The sequence below is a fragment of the Melozone crissalis genome, unplaced genomic scaffold (genome assembly GCF_028551555.1).
Source record: "Melozone crissalis strain CALT ecotype California unplaced genomic scaffold, PUWL_Pcris_2 ptg000041l_1, whole genome shotgun sequence".
NCBI classification, from domain to species: domain Eukaryota; kingdom Metazoa; phylum Chordata; class Aves; order Passeriformes; family Passerellidae; genus Melozone; species Melozone crissalis.
The window spans coordinates 8,929,464-8,950,936 of NW_026535819.1; the positions used below are offsets into that span (position 1 = coordinate 8,929,464).

The 21,473-nt window shown below is 47.6% G+C and overlaps 1 protein-coding gene across 1 annotated transcript in view; it reads left to right on the top strand.

Moving 5' to 3' along the window:
• The window catches only part of WHRN (whirlin), a 55,523-nt gene that overhangs the window by 13,804 nt on the left and 20,246 nt on the right, over window positions 1-21,473 (top strand). The window contains exons 2-3 of the mRNA XM_054284023.1: window positions 2,469-2,684; window positions 14,752-14,877. Of these exons, the coding sequence (XP_054139998.1) occupies window positions 2,469-2,684; window positions 14,752-14,877 (342 nt within the window). The remainder of the gene's footprint in view (window positions 1-2,468; window positions 2,685-14,751; window positions 14,878-21,473) is intronic.

A 21,473-nucleotide genomic window follows, 5' to 3' on the forward strand; every position in this document is an offset into this window, starting at 1 on the left:
CTTTTAGTCCTTCCCAGGCACAAGCTTTGCTCAGCAGCTTCTCTGCTCTGTGGGGACAGCAGAGCTTGCAGGGCAGCTCATCAAAATGATCTATAAATGGGAAAAAAACCCCAAACACCTCATTTCTGAGAGCAGATCTGCAGTGCTGGTGTCCCTGAGGCCTCTGGAGGGATCAGCACTTACAGCTGTCCCCAGGGAGAACTCCTCTGTGCTAATTGAAGTTTCTGTGTCAGCTCCTCGCAGTGGAAGCTGGAGGGGCAGAGCAGCTAATCACCTCCCGTGGCCCCCAAGGCCATCTCTGTGCACGCTGGTTTAAGTGTGAGGATGTACTGAGTAATTATTCCTTCATTAATTGACTGCTTGTGCTGGGGCAGGCAGCTGGTAACTCAGTGGCTGAAATTCTGGGAGTGCTGTCCATGTTCCCTGCAGGCACCAGGAGATTTTCCAGGCTGGAGCTGTGGGGGCAGAGCTGGGGCTGAGCTGAGCCTTTGCCCATCCTGGTTTTGTCTGCTGCCAGCACAATCACTGAGAAGGCTCCAGGGAGACCTTGGAGCACTTTGCAGTGTCTAACGGGGCTCCTGCATTAGGGGAAGGTGAAGTGAGGGGGCTGGAGAGGACTTGGGACAAGGGTGAGTGCTGCTGTGCCCCAGCACTGCCCCCTGTCCTGCTCTGACTCCTCGCCAGAGCTGTTACATGATAGAGACTACGTACCATAAAGGAAAGATGAAATAATAATGAAAAATAAGCTATAAACAGCAAAGATCAGCCCTTGTACCTTTTGCATCATGGTCTAGCAAGAAAAACCAAGCAAAATGAATTTAAGTTTGCCATCCCAAAACCCAAGCGAGCTACTTACGAGCAGCTATTATTGAGTGAACCTGTCTCTGTGGCAAAAGAGTCCCAGGTTCAGCCCATCCTGGCCGTGGCTCTGCCCACCTCACCTCCCCTCCCCACTCTGCTCTTTCCTGGCTGATGGAAAAGCTTTTCTCCGTGTTTTCTCAGCAGCAGCTTTGCCTTCACTGTGTTACAGTGAGGAAAGAACAAAAAAAATCCCAGCTTTTTATGCAGGAGAAACATCCTGATGAAGGGATTTTTTAGAAGATATTATGGTGACACATTAACCCTTGTCCTTGGCTTGACACAGCTGGACTGGGATTGGTCATTCATTAAAAACAATTCACATGGAACCAAAGAACTTCTATTTATTAGGATATATTTTTTAGAAGATATCATAGTGACACATGTCCCAGACATTAATAACTGGGATTGGTCATTAATTAAAAACAATTCACATGGAATCAATCAAAGATGCATCTGTTGGGAAGCAACCAGACCACAATCCAAGCAATCAAATAATTATTGTTTACATTTCTTTTCTGAGGCTTCTCAGCTTAAAAATCCTGGGGAAGGGATTTGTCAGAAAATATGATGGTGACGCATTAACCCCTTGTCCTTGGCTTGACAAAGCTGGACTGGGATTGGCCATTAATTAAAAACAATTCACATGGAACCAATCAAAGATGCACCTGTTGGTAAGCAACCTCCAGACCACCATTCCAGAAACCCCAAAATCTACTTTTCCACCCCGTGATAACTTCACTATTATTCTACCTAAACTGTTGCAAGCAATCAAATAATTATTGTTTACATTTCTTTTCTGAGGCTTCTCAGGAGAGAAATCCTGGGGAAGGGATTTTTTTGAAGATATCATGGTGACACATTAACCCCTTGTCCTTGGCTTGACACAGCTGGACTGGGATTGGTCATTAATTAAAAACAATTCACATGAACCAGTCAAACATTCACCTGTTGGTAAGCAAACTCCAGACCACAATCCAAGCAATCAAATAATAATAAAATAATAACCTCCAGACCACAATCCAAGCAATCAGATAATTATTGTTTACATTTGTTTTCTGAGGCTTCTCAGGAGAAACATCCTGGTGAAGGGATTTTTTAGAAAATATCATGATGACACATTAACCCCTTGTCCTTGGCTTGACACAGCTGGACTGGGATTGGTCATTAATTAAGAACAATTCACATGGAACCAATCAAAGATGCACCTGTTGGTAAGCAACCAGACCACAATCCAAGCAATCAAATAATAATAAAATAATAACCTCCAGACCACAATCCAAGCAATCAAATAATTATTGTTTACATTTCTTTTCTGAGGCTTCTCAGGAGAGAAGTCCTGGGGAAAGGGTTTGTCAAAAATATCATAGTGACACTTTAGCTCCTTGTCCTTGGCTTGACACAGCTGGACTGGGATTGGCCATTGATTAAAAACAATTCACATGAAACCAAAGATGCACCTGTTGGCAAGCAACCTCCAGACCACAATCCAAGCAATCAGATAATTATTGTTTACATTTTCTCTTCTGAGGAGAGAAGTCCTGGGGAAGGGATTTGTCAGAAAACATGATGGTGACACACTGACGCGTTGTCCTTGGCTTGCCTTGCAGGTGCTGAAGGGCTGCAAGAAGCTGAACCTGTCGGTGCACTCGGTGGGGCGCATCCCCGGGGGCTATGTCACCAACCACATCTACACGTGGGTGGACCCGCAGGGCCGCAGCGTGTCGCCCCCCTCGGGGCTGCCCCACCACCAGCACAGCTCCCTGCGCAGGGACAGCGAGAAGAGGAGCCACCTGCAGCTGCTGCAGGAGGGGGATGAGAAGAAGGTGAGCAAAGGGGGGTCACACACAGCCCTGGGGGGCTCCTCCCATGCAGGTGCCAGCTCTCTTTGTCCCCCTGTATTGTAAATCAAAGGTGACTCTGGTGAAGGGGTCTCGGGATCTTTTCAGTTCTCTGTGACCCTGAGATTGTTAAAAGTCTCTTTTCCCAGTCTGGCACTTGAAGAATGAGTTGGAACTCTTCAGTTCTCCATCTCAAGGTTGTTTATTGTTCCTTATCTATAAAACTCTTTCTCCTGACCTGCCCAGGTCCATCCAGCAGGACAGTTCCAGGCACTCTGCCTGCCCCCAGGGCAGTGTCATGTCTTTATACTAAAAACTACGTGTACAATGTTTACAATCACTTTCCAATACCGATCACCTATGTTAGACAGTGAGCTTCTATTCTAAACCAATCCAAAAGTGCCACCATCACAGCAGGAGATGGAGGCCAAGAAGAAGAAGGAGAAAGGCTGGACACACCCAGTTCCCTCCATCTTGCCTCCTGAACCCCCATACCAGAAACCCCAAAATCTACTTTTCCATTCTGTGATAACTTCACTAATATTCTCCTTAAACTGTTGTGGCTTGCTGATCTTCATACAAGGTTGCTAATTTGCTCCACGGGTCATAATCAAACCCACAGGTGTTTTGGGCTCTGTGCCAGGGTCTCTGAGCCCCCTGGCAGGGGTCTGGGCTGCTCAGGACAGCCAGAGGGATGTCCTGGGTTCCCACAAAGGGGAGAGAGAATGATGCATCTGACTCCATGGATATCAGAAGGCTAATTAATCGCTTTATTATACTGTACTATGTACATTGTATCTAAACTGAATCTGCCCTGCACTCACTCTTGCTCACAGCTGGTCACCCTGCTCTCATCATCTCTGATTCTCTCCTCACTGTCCCGTGACAGTCCCACACACACCTGGCCCTGACAGGCCAAGGGAACCAAACATCCTCACTGTGGGTAAACAATCTCCATATTGCATTCTACTTTAGCACAACACAGGCACTGAAAGCGAGATAAGAATTGTGTTTTCCTTCTTCTCTCCTTGTCTCACAGCTTCTTTCTGTTCAGAGTCATGTGAATACCACACCCCTGGGGTTGTCACCTGTGTCATTCTGCACTGGGCTGGCTCTCCTGTGTCACAGAATCACAGAATAATGAGGTTGGAAGAGACCTCCAGGATCATCGAGTCCAACCTATGCCCTAACACCTCAACCAGACTATAGGACCAAGAGCCATGGCCAGTCATTTTTAAACACATCTGTGATGATGTTCACAGGGGTTCTTGGATGAGGGAAGAGACGAGCATCTGACTCCATGTTTCAGAAGGCTGATTTATTATTTTAGCGTATATATTACATTAAAACTATACTAAAAGAATAGAAGAAAGGATTTCATCAGAAGGCTAGCTAAGAATAGAAAAAGAATACAATGATAACAAAGGCTTGTGTCTTGGACAGAGAGTCCGAACTAGCTGACTGTGATTGGCCATTAATTAGAAACAACCACATGAGACCAATCCCAGATGCACCTGTTGCATTCCACAGCAGCAGATAACCATTGTTTACATTTTGTTCCTGAGGTCTCTCAGCTTCTCAGGAGGAAAAATCCTAAGGAAAGGATTTTTCATAAAAGATGTCTGTGACAGGGAATGGCTTCTGTAGTGACACCAGGGCAGTGTGGCCAGTGCTGAGCTCTGACAGAAGGAAACCATCAGCACATGGAATTTCCAGCCCTGCTCCCTGGCTGGGAGCTGCCCTCCTTTAGCAGCCCTTGGTGTAAGGGAAGCCAGCACAGGCTGCAATATTTGATCTCAGGGATTTGATGTCCCCTCTCCCTCACACTTCCCAGGGCCAGCCAGGCCTGCAGAGCTGTCACTGCAGAGTCACAGTGCTCAGGTGCCCATGGAGGGAGGGACAGACGGAGGGACAGGGAACCACATCCTATAAGCAGTATGTGCTGTTTCCACCGCATGGAATATGTTTCCAATAATGTTCCCTCATTGCCCTCCATGGAATATCAGGAGTCAGCACTGCCTTCCCAGAGACACAGAATTGCTTGAAGCCTTGGTTATTTCCATCCTTTTATCCTGATATCACTCTCTCTGTGCCCAAAATGTCCTCAGCTCCTGCAAAGGTCTGTGAGCTTCCCATCTCAGCCAGAGGGAGAGAAATATCTAATCCAGGGTGAGGCAGTTTGCTGATGAAATATTCATGTGGGCCACAAGGGAGAAGGGCCTATTATTTTTATTTTAAGGAGAGGAGGAAAGCAGGCTCTGCTGGCTCTGTCCCCACCCCTGCCACCCAGTGTCACCTTGGCAGAGCAGCAGCAGCTCTGGGCAGCTCTGGGGAGTTGTTTCTGTGCACATCCCTCCTTCAGTCCTGGCTGGCTGTGGGTGTGAAAGGCTCAGACACCTGGAGCTGAGGGTCCCCTGCCTGTGGGGTACCAGTTGTGGTTTCTCTGAGGCAGGATTGAAAGCACTTGAGACAGGAATTCATGTTGGGACTCAGGTGTTTATTATTTCTTATCAGTAAAACAGTGTCACTGCTGTGAGTTTGCAATAGTGCAGAGCTCTGGGATCTAGAGATCCTTGTTTTCCATGGCTATGCTGTGTGGGACAGGTGCTGGATTACATAAATTTAGCACTTTCCTGTTGTAATTGGTGAATTCATGTCTCATCAGAGTCCTGTGCCCACAAGGGGAGTCACCAGTGGTCAGGAAGTGTGAAAGGAAGGGTTTGCAATAGTGAAATGCTGCTGGAGCCAGGCCAGACAGAGCAGCAGGTGACACGCCCAGCCCACCCCAGGATGTGACAAAGCTGGGACCTGCTTCCCATGCTCACCCTCTGCTCCAGAGCACTTGGATTTTTATTGTCTGCCCAGGCTTAGAGTCCTCTGGATTTGTCACAGCAGCAGCAAGAGCCATTTGTGCTGTGAATTGTCATTGATGGACTTGTGGGATTGACAGCTTATTTCATTAAAAGCACTTTGGAAAGCCTCAGACAGTGAAAACTCAGAGGTGCTGCTGAGCTGGAGGAAGATGAAGTGTGCAGAGCACTCTGGCAGTGCTGGGAGTTCTCTGAGAAGCACCATTCCATCAGCTGAATTGGTGCCTTAATGTGCTTATTGCCAGGGGAGCTGCTTATTCCTGCAAGCTTTTGGTGCAGCAGAAGAAAGAAAACATAATAAAGGGAGTGAGAACATCTCCTCAGCTTCAGGCACTTCTGGAGCCAAAAGTAGCAGTAATTATTATTAAAAAAAAATAAAATACCAGTGCTAATAATGCGTGGTTTGAATGTTTGAGACACTGCTGGTGCCTAGTTGAGCATGAAGGATAAGAGATGCAGGAGAGGGAAGGAAGGATTTCTCTCTATTAGTCTGTAATGATATTTGCAGTGGGAATGAGCCAGCTCCCCATGTCTCTCACTGTTTGCTTGCTCTGACCTTGCTGGGGTTTGGTTTTGTTTACAGCTTGAGGGATATCCAGGCTGGTGGGGGGGCTGGTTGATTTGTGTGAGACTGGAATGTGGGATGGGAGCTGTGACAGTGTTCACAGGGGTCCCAGGATGAGGGAAGAGATGAGGATCTGACTCCATGTTTCAGAAGGCTTGATTTATTATTTTATGATATATATTACATTAAAACTATGCTAAAAAAAATAGAAGAAAAGGTTTCATCAGAAGGCTAGCTAAGAATAGAAAAAGAAAGAATGATAACAGAGGTTTGTGGCTCAGACTCTGTCCAAACCAGCTGACTGTGATTGGCCATTAATTAGAAACAACCACATGAGACCAATCACAGATGCACCTGTTGCATTCCACAGCAGCAGATAACCATTGTTTACATTTTGTTCCTGAGGCCTCCCAGCTTCTCAGGAGGAAAAATCCTAAGGAAAGGATTTTTCATAAAAGATGTCTGCAACAGAGAGCCACTGGTGCAGAGTGTCCTGGGAATTAAAGGCAGGAAATAGTTTGGGTTGGAAAGTGCCTTTCAATCCCATCTAATCCAGCCCCTGCAGTGAGAAGGGGCATCTTCAGCTTCATCAGATTGTCCTGAGCTACATCCAGCCTGCCCTTCCATGTTTCCAGGAGTCTTCCTCTGCCTCAGGCATTCTGTAGCACTGTCCCAGCAGATTTACCAAAAAATGTCCTTTGTGTCACACCCCAGCCCAGCCTGAGGGCAACACTTCCACCTCTTGATTATTTCAGGCACTTGTGATGCCTTGTGCAGTCCGCCCTAGAGCAGAGACTGGACAGAGCTAAAGAATAAAGCAGGGATTTATTCACAGGCCTCTATGGATCCACCTTGGGCAGCACAAGAGCCCAGCCAGGGCTGCACCCAAGATGAACCAAAATGGTCCCAAAATGCACGGCCGGGCACAGGGTCTGTCACTGTGATCAGTTCTGCTCCATTTGCACCTTGCAGTTCATTGTCCCATTCCAGCTTTAGCCCAGGCAGTCCCACCCTGCTTGTTTTTCTCTCTCCAGCCCACGGTGTTTGTGCTCTTGGGCTGAGATTTGGATCATTTGTCCTTGGTGCCCAGCTGGAGCAGGAATTGTTTTGTCTCCCTGCTCTGTGCACAGAGCTCACCATTCCCTGATGTGAAGCCCAGACCCACCCACTAAAGCAGCACAGAATGTGAAAAATAGAAAAGCTGAAAGCTGAGGCATCACTTTAAGCAGAAGCAGCACCCAAATTTGATGTTGGTGTTTACCAAGCCCTGCCCAGTGGGGAGGCAGTGCTGGGCTTGGCAGGAGATGGAGCTGGGATGGGCACAGGACCTGGTTTGGTCCCTGCCCCTGTGCTCTGGGTCATCCCCAGCCCTGGGAGCTGCTCCCTGTCCCCAGGGCTGGACATTGGGTGACAGCCCAAGTCCTGCTGTGGCCTTAGGGTGTTGTCATTATAGTGCAGGAGTTCTATTGTCTTTACATTGCAAGAGTTCCATATTGCTAAGAGTTTTGTACCTCCTTGATGTTTCTTGTAAGCATTTCCTCTGGGCATGGCCTCTTCCTCATCCTCACAGCAGCCAACTGACTCCAGTTCCCCTCAACCAACCAATCCACTCTTTTATAACACTCTTCTTATTGGCTACAGCTGTGGCCTGTTAACATCAGGCCTGCTCCTAATCCTTAATAATTGGCTCAGCTGCAACTCTTAAGGGGGTAAGATTGCTTTCTATACTTCCTTTATTTACTTATGGTCTATCCCCCTACACTAGGGACGTGCCCTGGGCACAGGGTGATACTGGCACAGCTCTGGTGGCCCTGGCACCCCTGAGTGCCCCCAGGACTCAGTTGAAGGCTGTGAGGCAGCCCTGCCTCCCCACCCTCACTGTGTACAGGATGTCCAGACACAAACTGTGGGGTTTCCTTGGGAAGCAGGAGGATGATGAGCCCTGCCAGCCTCCCCAGGCGTTGTTTGTGTTGTGTGGCAGCAGCAATGGCCTGGAAATTGCTGCCAGCATGGCTGGAACCTCCTCAGCCACCCAGCTGCGTGTCAGCCCTACTGGGCCAGGCTGATTCCTGTCTGAAAGGCCTTTTTCTAATGGCAAATTGGAATCTGTCAACAGGTAATTCCATAAAGCCAGACAGCAGCAATCCTGTGCAGAATCAGCTCAGAGCAAGTCCCTCACTGATGATGGCATTTTTATTTTTTTTCCCCCCCTTCATTTCCTGCTACAGGAGATGGCAGATGTTTCAGCCTTGAAACAGAAATTAAAAATGTGACCTTGGACTTCCTAATGGTTCTGTGTGATGCACACAGGAGGTGCCTGGGGCTGTGGATGGCACAGGGAAGGAGGTGGGCACTGGGCAGTGATGTGCTGTGCAATGCCTGGCAGAGGGTGGGGATGGCCTTGCCTTAGTGTCACTGTGCCTCCAGGACCTAAAGGGGCTCCAGGAGAGCTGGAGAGGGACTGGGGACAAGGGATGGAATGACAGGGCACAGGGAATGGCTTTAAGCTGAAGAATGAGAGAATTAGATGGGATATTGGGGAGAAATCCTTCCCTGTGAGGGTGTGAGCCCCTGGCACAGGGTGCCCAGAGCAGCTGTGGCTGCCCCTGGATCCCTGGCAGTGCCCAAGGCCAGGCTGGGCAGGGCTGGGAGCAGCCTGGGACAGTGGGAGGTGTCCCTGCCATGGCAGGGGTGGCACTGGATGGGATTTAAGGTCCCTTCCAACTCAAACCATTATTTTATCTGGGATGTCCTCAGTTTCCCCCACAGAACAGCTGCCTGTGTTTGCTGCCTGGTTTAGGATGGTATCAGCACAGCCTGGATTTAGGAGCTCAGGGGGATTCCAGCTCTCCCTGAGGGAGCTTCAGCCAGGGGGTTGAGTGGAAGCATAAAGTGGAAATGGCCAAGATGCCCTCTCTGGGCCAAGCCTTGGCACTGGAGTGTTAATGACACAGGTGCCAGCCCTGGGGAAGAGCCTGAGCAGAGGGGCTTGGCCCAGAGAGTGCTGTGTTGAGATTCCCAGAGGGATCCTGGATCACCACTGGGAACAACTGGGAACATCAGCCTGGTCTCAGGTTGAGCTCCCTCCTTGGGCACAGCTGGGCTCATGCTTCAGTGTTATGACCGTGTTCACAGGGGTTCTTGGATGAGGGAAGAGATGAGGATCTGACTCCATGTTTTGAAGGGTGATTTATTATTTTATGACATATGTTACATTAAAACTATACTAAAAGAATAGAAGAAAAGGTTTCATCAGAAGACTAGCCAAGCTAAGAATAGGAAAGAATGATAACAAAGGTTTGTGTCTGAGCCAGCTGACTGTGATTGGCCATTAATTCCAAACATCCACACAAGACCAATCACAGATGCACCTGTTGCATTCCACAGCAGCAGATAACCATTGTTTACATTTTGTTCCTGAGGCCTTTCAGCTTCTCAGGAGGAAAAATCCTAAGGAAAGGATTTTTCATAAAAGATGTCTGTGACAGTGTCACCCCAGAGCTGTGTGTGGGCTGTGGGGCCAGGCTGGCAGGAGGGTGACAATGGGACAGCCAGCATGGCAGGGCCACCCTCCTGTCACCACCCCAACTGTGCCATCACTGCACACCCTTGGGAAGGAGAGTGCAAATTGTCCCCTGAGGTCCCCAAGCCCTTGGCAAGGAGTGGCTCAGCCTTTGCTTCATCCTGGCAATCAGCCTGTTCCTGCATTGCTCCTTTGATCCCTTAGGATTTTAGCTTTTATATTTTCCATACATTTGTAGCCCTGCAGTTCTTTAGTATATAACTCCAAACTCCACACCCAGTGTGAGCTGCTGCTTCCCCATTTTGGGCAGACACAACAATTCCTCTCCAGGCCTGACAATCAAGGACACCTCACTGCCTCAGGCCCCAGAGATGGACACAAAAGTGAGTTTTGCGGGAGCAAATTTGGGGTAAATGACTTCATTAGCTGAAGCTGTAATTGGCAGATTAACCCCCAATATGCAAATAGCCCAAAATTATAAAAGTGTGAAACCTGTGACCCATCATCCATTTTGGGTGTAGGCCCTGGGGGATTTGTCTCCCCTAAATGTACCTGAAGGCTCTTCAATAAATAGAAATGCTTTTTATTGCCTTAATTCTGTCTGGCCTCTGGTTTTAGGTAGCCCCAAAGGCCTCACCTTCCCTCCCCAGGCTGAGCCCAGCACTCTCTCCCTTCCCCAGCCATTCCCAGAATCTGCAGTGAGTCCCTGAGCTGGCTGCTCCCTGCTCTGCCACGCTGTTCCTGGCAGCTCCTGCTGCAGCTATTAGCTGATTAAGAGATGCAATTAAGCCCTGAGCAGCCCAACTTTCTGGGCTGCCAGCAGGTTTGCACACACAGCTCAGGTTTGCTGGTTTTTGTGGCTCCAGGATTTCTGTATCCATGCCTTCTCTGCCTCTGGAAGGGCAGGTTTACTCACACAGCTCGAGTTTGCTGATTTTGTGGCTCTAGGATTTCTGTTTCCATGCCCTTCCCTGCCTCTAGAAGCACAGGTTTGCACACACAGCTTGGGTTTGTTGCTTTTTGTGGCTCCAGGATTTCTGTTTCTTTCCCTTCCCTGTCTCTGGAAGCCCAGGTTTGCTCACACAGCTCAGGTTTGCTGGTTTTTGTGGCTCCAGGATTTCTGTATCCGTGCCCTTCCTGCTTTTAGAGGCCCAGGCTTGCACACTCAGCTCAGGTTTGCTGGTTTTTGTGGATCCAGGGTTTCTGTATCTGTGCCTTTCCCACCTCTGGAAGCACAGGTTTGCACACACAGCTTGGGTTTTCTGGTTTTGGTGGCTCCAGGATTTCTGTATCCATGCCTTCCCTGCCTCTGGAAGCACAGGTTTGCACACACAGCTCAGGTTTGCTGGTTTTTGTGCTCCAGGATTTCTGTTTGTGGCTCCAGGATTTCTGTATCCATGCCTTCTCTGTCTCTGTAAGCACAGGTTTGCACACACAACTCAGGTTTTCTGGTTTTGGTGGCTCCAAGATTTCTGCTTCCTTGCCTTTCCTGCTTCTGGAAGTGCAGATTTGCACACACAACTCAGCTTTTCTGGTTTTTGTGGCACAGGTTTGCACACACAGCTTGGGTTTGCTGGTTTTGGTGGCTCCAGGATTTCTGTATCCATGCCTTCCCTGCCTCTGGAAGCACAGGTTTGCTCAGTGCAGGGCAAACCATGCTCTGACACCCTTTGGAGGTGTTTATGTGGATTGGTGGGATCCCCTCTCAGTCCCACAGGCTCCTCATCAGAAAGTCCCTTTCACCTGATGCCTTCAGATTTTCACCTTTATATTTTTCAAGCCCTGTTCTGCATTAGTGTATGATTCTAAACTCCATATAAAGTGTTAATTAATTGTCTCCACATTTTGGCCAGAGCAAACAGAGCAGCTCACATGGCAGCGCCTGAGGAGCAGAGGCACAGGGGGTATCTCTTACTCCATCTGATGCTCTCCCTAGGTGGGGGAGCAGCTTCTCAGCTTACCAGGATAGTGTTGAAGGGAAATGGAAATGTCAGCCTGCAGAGCTGCCCCTCCTGGAGCTACCCCCAGCGCACAGAAATGACATTCAGGGACTTACAGAGGGAATTTTGCCATTCCCAGTCTATTTTGGTGTGATCTGGGATTCCAGGCATCTTGCTGCATTTCCCTAACTTGTATTTTTTTCCCAAACTGGGGGATTTTTTGGGAGGCACAGTCACAGTGGGGTGAAAAACTTACAGCAGGGAAATCCTAAATTTCCCTATAACAGCACTTCAGAAAAGTTGAATCTTTTCCTTATTTTCAAAAACACTCAGCCAAGTGTTCTGTGGTCCAGAGCAAGGTTTCCCTGTGAGGAGAAAACCAAAATTGCCCTTGGATGTGACAGGCAGCTGCTCCTTTGGGTGGGTTCAGTGCCCAGCTCATCTCCCCAGCCTGGAGCATGAAGGTCTCTGTAATTCCTTTATAATATTTCCATGCTGAAATTGTTTCCAGCACTTTCTGTCCTTTAAAGCAGCGAAAAAAAACCCAGGGAACATCAGGTTTTTCAGAGAAGGATGCTGGTACAGGTAGTTGATGTTTTACAATTCTAATTCCAGCTTTGCATCCATTTCTCTAAATCCAGAATTTGGAGCCTTAGGTGGATTTATGTCCTGCTGCTGATTTCTGTGTTTCTGTCACCGAGACAGAAAATGGGTTTTCAATATCAGCCACTCTAAGGTTGGCCTGAATTCCCTCTGTGATGCTGTGTCCTCTAGAAAGATGGATTAATTACTGACTTGAAGCTGGGAATTATTTTTCCATCCAGGTAAATGTTCAAGATTTGGTTTGACTGCAGTAAAAGGGTTTAAATATAAAAGCCCTTCACAAACAGCTTGTTCCTGGCTGTTTCTATCAGTGTGAAACACATTTTGGCTTTTCTCATTTGTTTTTATTCCTGCTGTCTGCTTTTATCCAGAAGTGACTCAAAACTTGGGAGCAGAGCAAAAAAATAACCCTGGAGTTATTCATTTTAAAAGTGTCGTGCAGAGAGTGAACAAAGGCCAATTTAAATGGAGAGTCCTCGAGGGGGCTGAGTGCAGGATTGCTCTGCCCTTCGAATCCCCACCTGAACACCCAGATCTTGTCAGGCCCTGTGAGGAGGAGAGGGTGGATGAAGGCAGATGGAAGTTGGGTTTGTAAATGAGCATTTATTGGGAAGAACATCTGCCCAGGTGCTGCTGGCAGGTTGTGGGATGTATGAAATGGCTGCTGCAGGATGTGCTGGATCTATGGAAGGGTTGCTAATTGGAGATAATCAGGCACATGATTATCCCAGTGGGGTTTGTCCTGTGGGGAGAGCCTGGAATGGCCCTGCACAGTCAGCTCTGCCCAGGGAATGGCAAAGGGCTGGAGCTGGGACATTCCAGGCTGGGTGGAGGGGAATTGTGGCATTCACATTCTCTGAAAAAATCCCTTCACCCAGGGTTCTTCTCCTGGGAAGCTGAGAAGCCTCAGAGAAAAGGAAAACAATTCTTATCTCATTTGCTTCTCCTGTCTTGTGCTCATGTGGAATGTGTTTGGAGATTGTTTACCCACAGGTGATTGTTCCATTGGATTCTGCTGGAAGCTGTTTTCACTCTTTGGCCAATCAGGGCCAAGCTGTGTCAGGGCTCTGGAGAGTCAGGAGTTTTCATTATTATCTTTTTAGCATTCTGTAAGTATCCTTTCTGATTCTTTAGTACAGTATAGTATTCTTTAATATAATATAGTATTACAAAGTAATAAATTAGCCTTGTGAGAGCATGGAGTCAGGTCATCATTCCTGCCTTCATTGGGACATTCCCTGCAAATCCAATAGGGGATCATGGCTCTGTTTGCTGAGGCAGCAATGCCAGAGGGGGAATTCACAGCCAGTGCTGTCTGGCACCATCCCACTGCTGCTCCTGGGGTTTTGGGGGTTGTTCTCAGGTCTCTGCCCCAGGGGTTCACCTGTGTCACCATCTGCTAGGGCAAGTGAGGTTGTGATGGTTCCTTTCCAGATCCCAAAAGTGCAAAAGACAAACAGCAGGGGACTGTCAGTTTAATCACAACAAATGCACCTTTATTGAGAGCCAACAGCAAATGTGATAGAGGGACCAGAAAAGGAAATAAATGATAGAAAGGAAAAGAAGGGGAGGGGAATATAGCCACCAATGAGACAGAATCCTCATGGTCCAGCCACAGATTCACTGTCCTCCATGGGGGTTCACCAAAGTCCTCTCAACAGTTCCAGTTTATAGAGTCTCAATCCAAAGGAGTGGCATCTGGCCAAAAGGTGGGGAAGATTCATGGGCCATTGTGCTGAGACCCCTCGGTCTGTGGGGCAGGTGTGAGTGTGCAAGGCCAAGCCACCATTTATCTGAACCTGTGGGGCAGTGTGAGTGTGCAAGGACAAACCACCATTGATCAGAACATGTGGGGCACATGTGAGTGTGCAAGGACAAGCCACCATTTATCAGAACATGTGGGGCACGTGTGAGTGTGCAAGGACAAACCACCATTTATCAGAACATGTGGGGCAGGTGTGAGTGTGCAAGGACAAGCCACCATTTATCAGAACATGTGGGGCACGTGTGAGTGTGCAAGGACAAGCCACCATTTATCAGAACCTGTTCGAAGCAGTGTTCTGTGAAGGCACAGCGAGCACACCTGCAAACAATCCCATAACATCCAGAAATCATCCACCTCAGCCAGGCCAGGGCTCCTGTTGGGGTCTTCAGGGTCCTTGTGATGATCGTGAGGCAAATGAAGGAAACTCCAGACAACCTGTAAGAGAGAGTGGAAAACTGCTGTGGACCAGCTGATTTGCTGGCCTTTAATAAATACTTTTATTGTCTTCATCTGCTCTAGCTTCTGTTCTAGGTAGCCATTCCAACATATCACCTAGGTAGCCAACCTACCTGAGTTGGGTGGGAAGAGTTTCCATTAAAGATCCTGGCTGACAGTCCACCCCACGTGCTGCCCCTGATGTAGCTGAAGCCCTCAGCCCCCAGAGCTTTTCCCCCTGGTTCCCAGTGCCTCCTCAGTCCCACAGGAGCTGCTGTCCAGCCCAGCTCTGTGGCTGTGTCCCACCCCTGCTCTGGACACCACATCAATGTCTGTCCCTGTTCCCTGCAGGTGAACCTGGTCCTGAACGAAGGGAAATCCCTGGGCCTCATGATCCGAGGAGGGGCAGAATATTCCCTGGGCATCTACATCACGGGTGTGGACAAGGGCTCCGAGGCAGAGAGCACTGGCTTGAAGGTGAGAGTGATCCCAGACAGGGTGGCAGGTGACCAGGAACGTGTCCAGGTGAGGTTGGGATGTCTCCAGAGAGGGAGACCCCACCTCATCCCAGGGCAGCTGTTCCAGGGCTCTGCCACCCCCAGGGAAAGAATTTCTTCCTCATGTTGATGTGGAACTTGTTGTGGTTTAATTTATTGCTCCTCATCCTGTCGTTGAAAAGCTGTCACAGACATCTTTTTATGAAAATCCTTTCCTTAGGATTTTTCCTCCTGAGAGGCTGAGAGGCCTTAGGAACAAATGCAAACAATGATTATCTGCTGCTGTGGAATGCAACAGGTGCATCTGGGATTGGTCTCATGTGATTGTTTCTAATTAATGGCCAATCACAGCCAGCTGGCTCAGACAGAAAGAGCCACAAGCCTTTGTTATTCATTCCTTTCTATTCTTGGCTTAGCTAGCCTTCTGAGATGAAACCTTTTCTTCTACTCTTTTAGTATAGTTTTAATGTAATATATATCATAAAATAATAAATCAGCCTTCTGAAACATGGAGTCAGATCCTCATCTCTTCCCTCAACATAAGACCCCTGTGAACACGGTCACAAAAAGCCTCTGGCAGCATCCTCTGACACCCCTTGGAGGTGTTTATATGGATTGGTGGGGTCCCCTCTCAGTCCTCTCTTCATCAGAAAGTCCCTCTCACCTGATGCCTTCAGATTTTACCCTTTATATTTTTCAAGCCCTGTTCTGCATTAGTTTATAACTCTAAACTCCATATGAAGTGTTGATTAATTGTCTCCACATTTTGCTCAGACACAACAATTCCTCCAGGCCTGAAGCTCAACGACACCTCACTGCCTCAGGCCCCAAAAATACAAATAAAAGTGTTTTCCTTGGTGGTTTTTCTGTTCCCTGAGTTTGCTGCACAGGGAAATCTCTGCTTTTATCCCTTTTGCATCCCTTGGCAATGAGGAGATGTCTCAGGGACAGTCCCAAGAGCAGAATTCCTGTCTGAATCCCTCCATGCCTGCTTGGAATTCCAGCAAATAAAACCACACTCAGCACCCAGAGCAGTTCCCTGCCCTGTCCGCCAGGTCCTGCCACTGCTGTTTGCACACCTGAGCCTCTGCTGGTTATTCTGGAGATCCTCCCTCACTGCTCTGCTCTCCAGGCAGTGATTTGTGTGTCCAGCAGGCTCGTGCTGTGCTGGATGCCAGCCTTGGTGTGATTTCAGATGCTCACAGCTGCTTCCCCCCCTGATTTGTGTATGCTACAGGCTGTAAATTCAGTGCTGCCTGGGGGTTTGGAGGTAAAAAAGGCCTTTTATGTCCTGCTGTTAGACATGGTTGGGTATAGATTGCTGCTCCAGGTGGTGGTGGAAGGGATGTGATGCCACAAGGAAGCAAGAACTGTTGGCTAAATGTGATTTCCAGGTAATTTGTTGCTCTCTGAAATGGAAATATTGTGGGATTGCTCAATGTGGGCTCAACACAGCCTGGCTGGGTGGATGGGAAGGTTCCTGCTGGCTTCCCTGGAGTGGATCCTTCTGAGGGCTCTGCTGCTTTCACGGAGTTTGTTACCAGAATTGAGCTGATTCTGAGGTGATTAGATGAGAGAAAAGGCAGAAATCCTTCCCTGGGAGGGTGGGCAGGCCCTGGATCCCTGGCAGTGCCCAAGGCCAGGCTGGACAGGGCTGGGAGCACCCTGGGACAGTGGAAGGTGTCCCTCCCATGGCAAGAATGGCACTGGATGGGCTTTGAGGTCCTTTTTAACCCAAACAAATCTGTAATTTTGTCAGACATTTCATTTTTTCCTCTTTGTATCTATGGCACCAAATCAGAATTTCAGACTTTTTAAATAATAACAAAAATAAATAATTAATGTTTTACATCCCCTTAACTTTTGATGGAAGGACAAACAAAAGCTACTGAAAGGCACGCAAAACCAAGGAAGTTTCTCTGAGGCCCAGAAACTTTTCCCAGCTCCAGGAACAAGGACCAAGACCCTGAGATGAGGGTCCCAGAGGAGCTGGTGCTGGTTCAGGTGCTGCTGTCCTGCTCCCTCAGCAGGCAGAACTGCAGCCAAACCCAGGCTGGAGCTCTGCACTCAGTCAATAACTCAATATTCATGGCCTTGCCCTTGGCCTTCTTGATGTTTATTCATTCATGAAACTTCTGACAGTGTGTTCTTGGGGCATGGTTGAAAATCTGCTGCCTCCAAGGAAGTTCTGAGAGTGGAAAAGTGGGGGTTAGAGGAGGAGGGGGGTGAGTCAGCCTTGTTTGCTTTCAGCCTCTGTCCTTCCTGCCTCCTTCCTGCTCTCCCCAGAGGTGCCTGGCACGAGCTGAGCTCCTGATGCTGTTCCTGGCCCTGCTGGCCCTCATTTCTTCCTTGCTCATTTTTCCTGCTGCTGTGTTTTGTCAGGATTTGGGTTCTTTTTTGTCCTTAAGCCATTTTTGTTTGCTCTCCTTGACCTTTAGATCAGAAATAGCAGATTCCAGGGAGCTGGCTCTGAGCAAACAGCTCAGTATTGAGTTCCCAGAACGACGGCTGGGGGGAAAATCATGATCCGTATTTATCCAGATATGAGAGGAGAGGGAAAGGGAGACTCTAAATAGGAAGAGTTGAATGATTTTACCTCAGCACTGGCTGTCATAGAACAAAGAGTAATTGAGGCTGAAGATCTCCAAGATCTCCAAGAACGGTTGGAGATCTGTTCCTCCAGCACTGCAAGGCCAGCACTGCCCCATGTCCCACATCCACATGGCTTTTAAATCCTTTAAGGGATGGGGACTTTGGAGTCCTTTCAACCCTTTTGGTGAAGATTTTTGGTGAAATATCCACACTGAGCCCCCCTGGCCCAGCCTGAGGCCATTCCCTCTCCTCCTCTCCCTGTTCCCTGGCTGTCCCCTCCTGTCAGGAGCTGTGCAGAGCCACAAGGGCCCCCCTGAGCCTCCTTTGCTCCAGGCTGAGCCCCTTCCCAGCTCCCTCAGCCTCTCCTGGGGCTCCAGCCCCTTCCCCAGCTCCATTCCCTTCCCTGGACACATTTGGTGTCATTTGCAAACTCATCCCGAAGCCACCCCTTGAAAGCTGCAGTGAGCTTTGGAGTCTGCACACAGACAAATGTCCTGGAAAAAGAGAAGATGGAATAAAACCCTTGTGGCTCCCTCAGAGTTTGGGCATGAGCTGCAAGGTGACAAAATCACTCAGGAGGTTGTGGTTGTGGTACCCAAGATGTGACATTTCTCCTGGTCTTTCCAGTGGTGTCACCTTGATGGGGTCAGAAATCTCCTCTCCTGTGAGGCCACCAAAAACCTCCCCCCATGAGTGCCACAACTATTGGAAAAGCAAGCAACCCCCCTGGCAGGGAGGAATGATGCATCTGACTCCATGGATATCAGAAGGCTAATTAATTTCTTTATTATATTATATAATTCTATACTTCATTACACTACATCTAAATTGAAACTGCACAAGCACTCAACTGCACCAAATGTTGTGACTGTCTTCTGACAGTCCTGATACACACATATGGATGCAATTGATGACCTCAGACAATACATTCCACATGAGCTCAACAAGAGGAGCAGCAATTGAGATAAGAATTGTTTTGTCTTTCTCTGCGATTCCTCGTTACGATTCCCAGAAAATATCCTTGGAAGTTGTGCCTTGCTTTTCTCTGTGAAGTGAAATGCAGCCACACACAAGCACTGCCACCCTGGAGAGCCCCTTCCCTCCCTGGGCTCTCACATCCCCTCTTTGGGCTGCAGTGTTTGGGGAACGGACCCATTTTCAGCCAGCCATGGCCTCCCATTCCCTGTCCTGTGTTGGATTTGCAGGAAGATGCCCCAGTGAAGGCAGGAATGATGCATCTGACTCCATGTTCTCACAAGGCTAATCTATTACTTTATAATACAATATTATATTAAAGAATGCTGTACTATACTAAAGAGTACAGAAAGGATACTTACAGAATGCTAAAAAGATAATAATGAAAACTCGTGACTCTTTCCAGAGTCCTGACACAGCTTGGCCCTGATTGGCCAAAGAGTGAAAACAACTCCCAGCAGAATGCAATGGAACAATCACCCGTGGGTAAACAATCTCCAAACACATTCCACATGAGCACAACACAGGAGAAGCAAATGAGATAAGAATTGTTTTCCTTTTCTCTGAGGCATCTCAGCTTCCCAGGAGAGAAACCCTGGGTGAAGGGATTTTTTCAGAGAATGTGAATGCCACAGGTCAGTCCTGGACCCTTCCCACATGGATCATCTGCCCTGAGCCAATTCCCTCCTGGAGAAGCTGAGCACTCCCTTATTTACTGGGAGCCTTCACTTGGTCGATTCCAAATTGATCCATACATTTTCCTGCCCGTATCTTTAATTTCTTAAGGGCTTTTGGTAATTATTTGTGCTGCAGAGAGGTTCCTTCTACTTTAGTGCTATCTCCAGTGTCATTTAGCCTCTCTGCTGGCACTTCAGTGGCATTAAACAGGACTGGTGCCAGTGTCAACCCATTTGGCATCATCCCCTTGGCCCTGTTATTCCCAGCTCAGTTTGGTGTCTTTTAACCTTAACTCACATTTAAAATCTCTTGCCTATTTTTCTGTCTGTGTGATTGAGTTTCTCCCAGAGCAAATTCTGATTATTTTAAAGAGAATTCTTCCGAGCAAACTCATTATTTTTAAGAGAATTCTTCAGAGCAAACTCTGATTATTTTAAAGAGAATTTTTCAGAGCAAATTCTGATTATTTCTGCTGCTCAGAACCCTTGTCTGAAGCCCATCACGTTTCTCTTGACTGCACCTCCCCTTCCCCGCTGTCTCCAGAAGGAGAAGGAGCCAGGGCTGTCATCAAGGTGTAATTTCCAAACTTTCTTTTTCTCATGATCTGTCACCTTTTGCGTGTCGTGTTCAGCCCCTGCATTTCAGGCTACAATTTTCCCTGGGAAATGAGAGTAATCCACATTTTCAGAGGTGTTCAAGCATTCAGCACATCCTGGGTATCCACCCACCATTAGCTGAGCACAACTGAAAAGTAGTTCCTGAAATATCCAGGGCAATAATTTTCCTGTGTTTTATTATAACTTTTTTTTGTGTGTGTGTGTGTCTTATTATTATTTCTTTTATTCTGTGCCAGTTTGGAGCTGTGAATACAGCAAATAATTTCTCAGGGTCAGCTTTTGTTTTAGTCGATGGTTCATTTGCTTCTCTGCACATTTTTTGTTACTTTCCTATTTTCCTTGACTTTGGGGGAAAAATATAATTATCTATGTTAATTAGCAAAAAATCCAGGGCCCCTCTGGTCTCCCTGATGCTACAAGAGCGTGCCAGGCTCCTCTTGGTTCACTCTTAAAAAGAGAAATTAAAGATTATTAAACCCGTGTAACTGTCCTGAACCAAAAAAACAATGAAAATTTAATCTCTGCTATGGAAAACCATTAAAGATTCATAATTGCAATAAAACTGCCTAATCAAATTTGGATTTTTATTGTTTTGATGCTGCAGTGAACTCTGTGCTCCTTGTTTGAGCAGCAAAATCCACTCCAGGGGATCCCTGATGGATCAGAAAGTCCTGGGAGATATTTGTGCATCTGGGTTGGAGGTTTCTCTTGGCATTTCGGCCCCTGGCATAATTCCCAGTTACTGAGAATTTCAGATTTCTGTGCTGCCAGGCACTGACCCCCAAGAGAACACTGCATTGACCTGAGGCCATGGAGAAGCTTCCAAAAATGGAATGATAGGACTGGGATTGTGGGTGAGGAGTTTGAACAAAAGTTTGTGATATCACAGGGTGGAAAACTCAGAGTTTAAGGGTTTAGAATATAGTAATATATATAAAGCAAGATGGAGATTTTAGGGCCAAGGCTGATCCTTCTTCTTCACCTTCTTCTTCACATTCTCCTTCTCCTCCTTCTCTTCCACCTTCTTCTCCATGGGTTTGGGTGGTTTTGTGTAATTGGATTAAAAAGTCCATATTGCAGGCCACGAGTGGGTGGTTATTGGGTTAAAAGTAAAAATAATTTAGGTGTCATTTCTTAATTGGATAGTTTATCCTTAAAAGGCCTTGTAGAGAGAGAGAGATGGCTCTATTTTTAGTGTGTTAGAGGGAAGTGCTGTAGAACTCATGGTTTGTGAGACTGTAACAGAGATAAGAACTAATAAACATCTGAGTCTGAACAAGAAATATCATCTTGTGATTTAATCCTGACCCTGGCAGAAAAGAAGCAAAGAATCCACAGGTAGCCAGCAATTTTCTGACAGTGGATTTAAAGCTGACAGAGCTCAAAGGGAAACTGAGGTATTTGTGGAGCCCCATGGTTGGGGTCATTTATGTCATTTACCTTCCCCTGGATCCCTCCCTTCACACTCCTGGGATGTTTTAGGTCACTTCCAACACAAACCATTGAACTTTATGGTGAATAATGAGGCAAATCCACTCAGGGTCCTTGGATGGAGCTGAACATGGAGCTGAGCTCTGCTGCATCTGGACTCAGTGATCCTAAAGGCCTTTTTCAACCCAAATGACTCCATGATGCTCCTGCTCCTTTTTCCTCTCAGCACCACTGTGAGCATCCTCCCTGAGCCTCCTGAAGGGCGAACAGGAGCCCTTCCCTG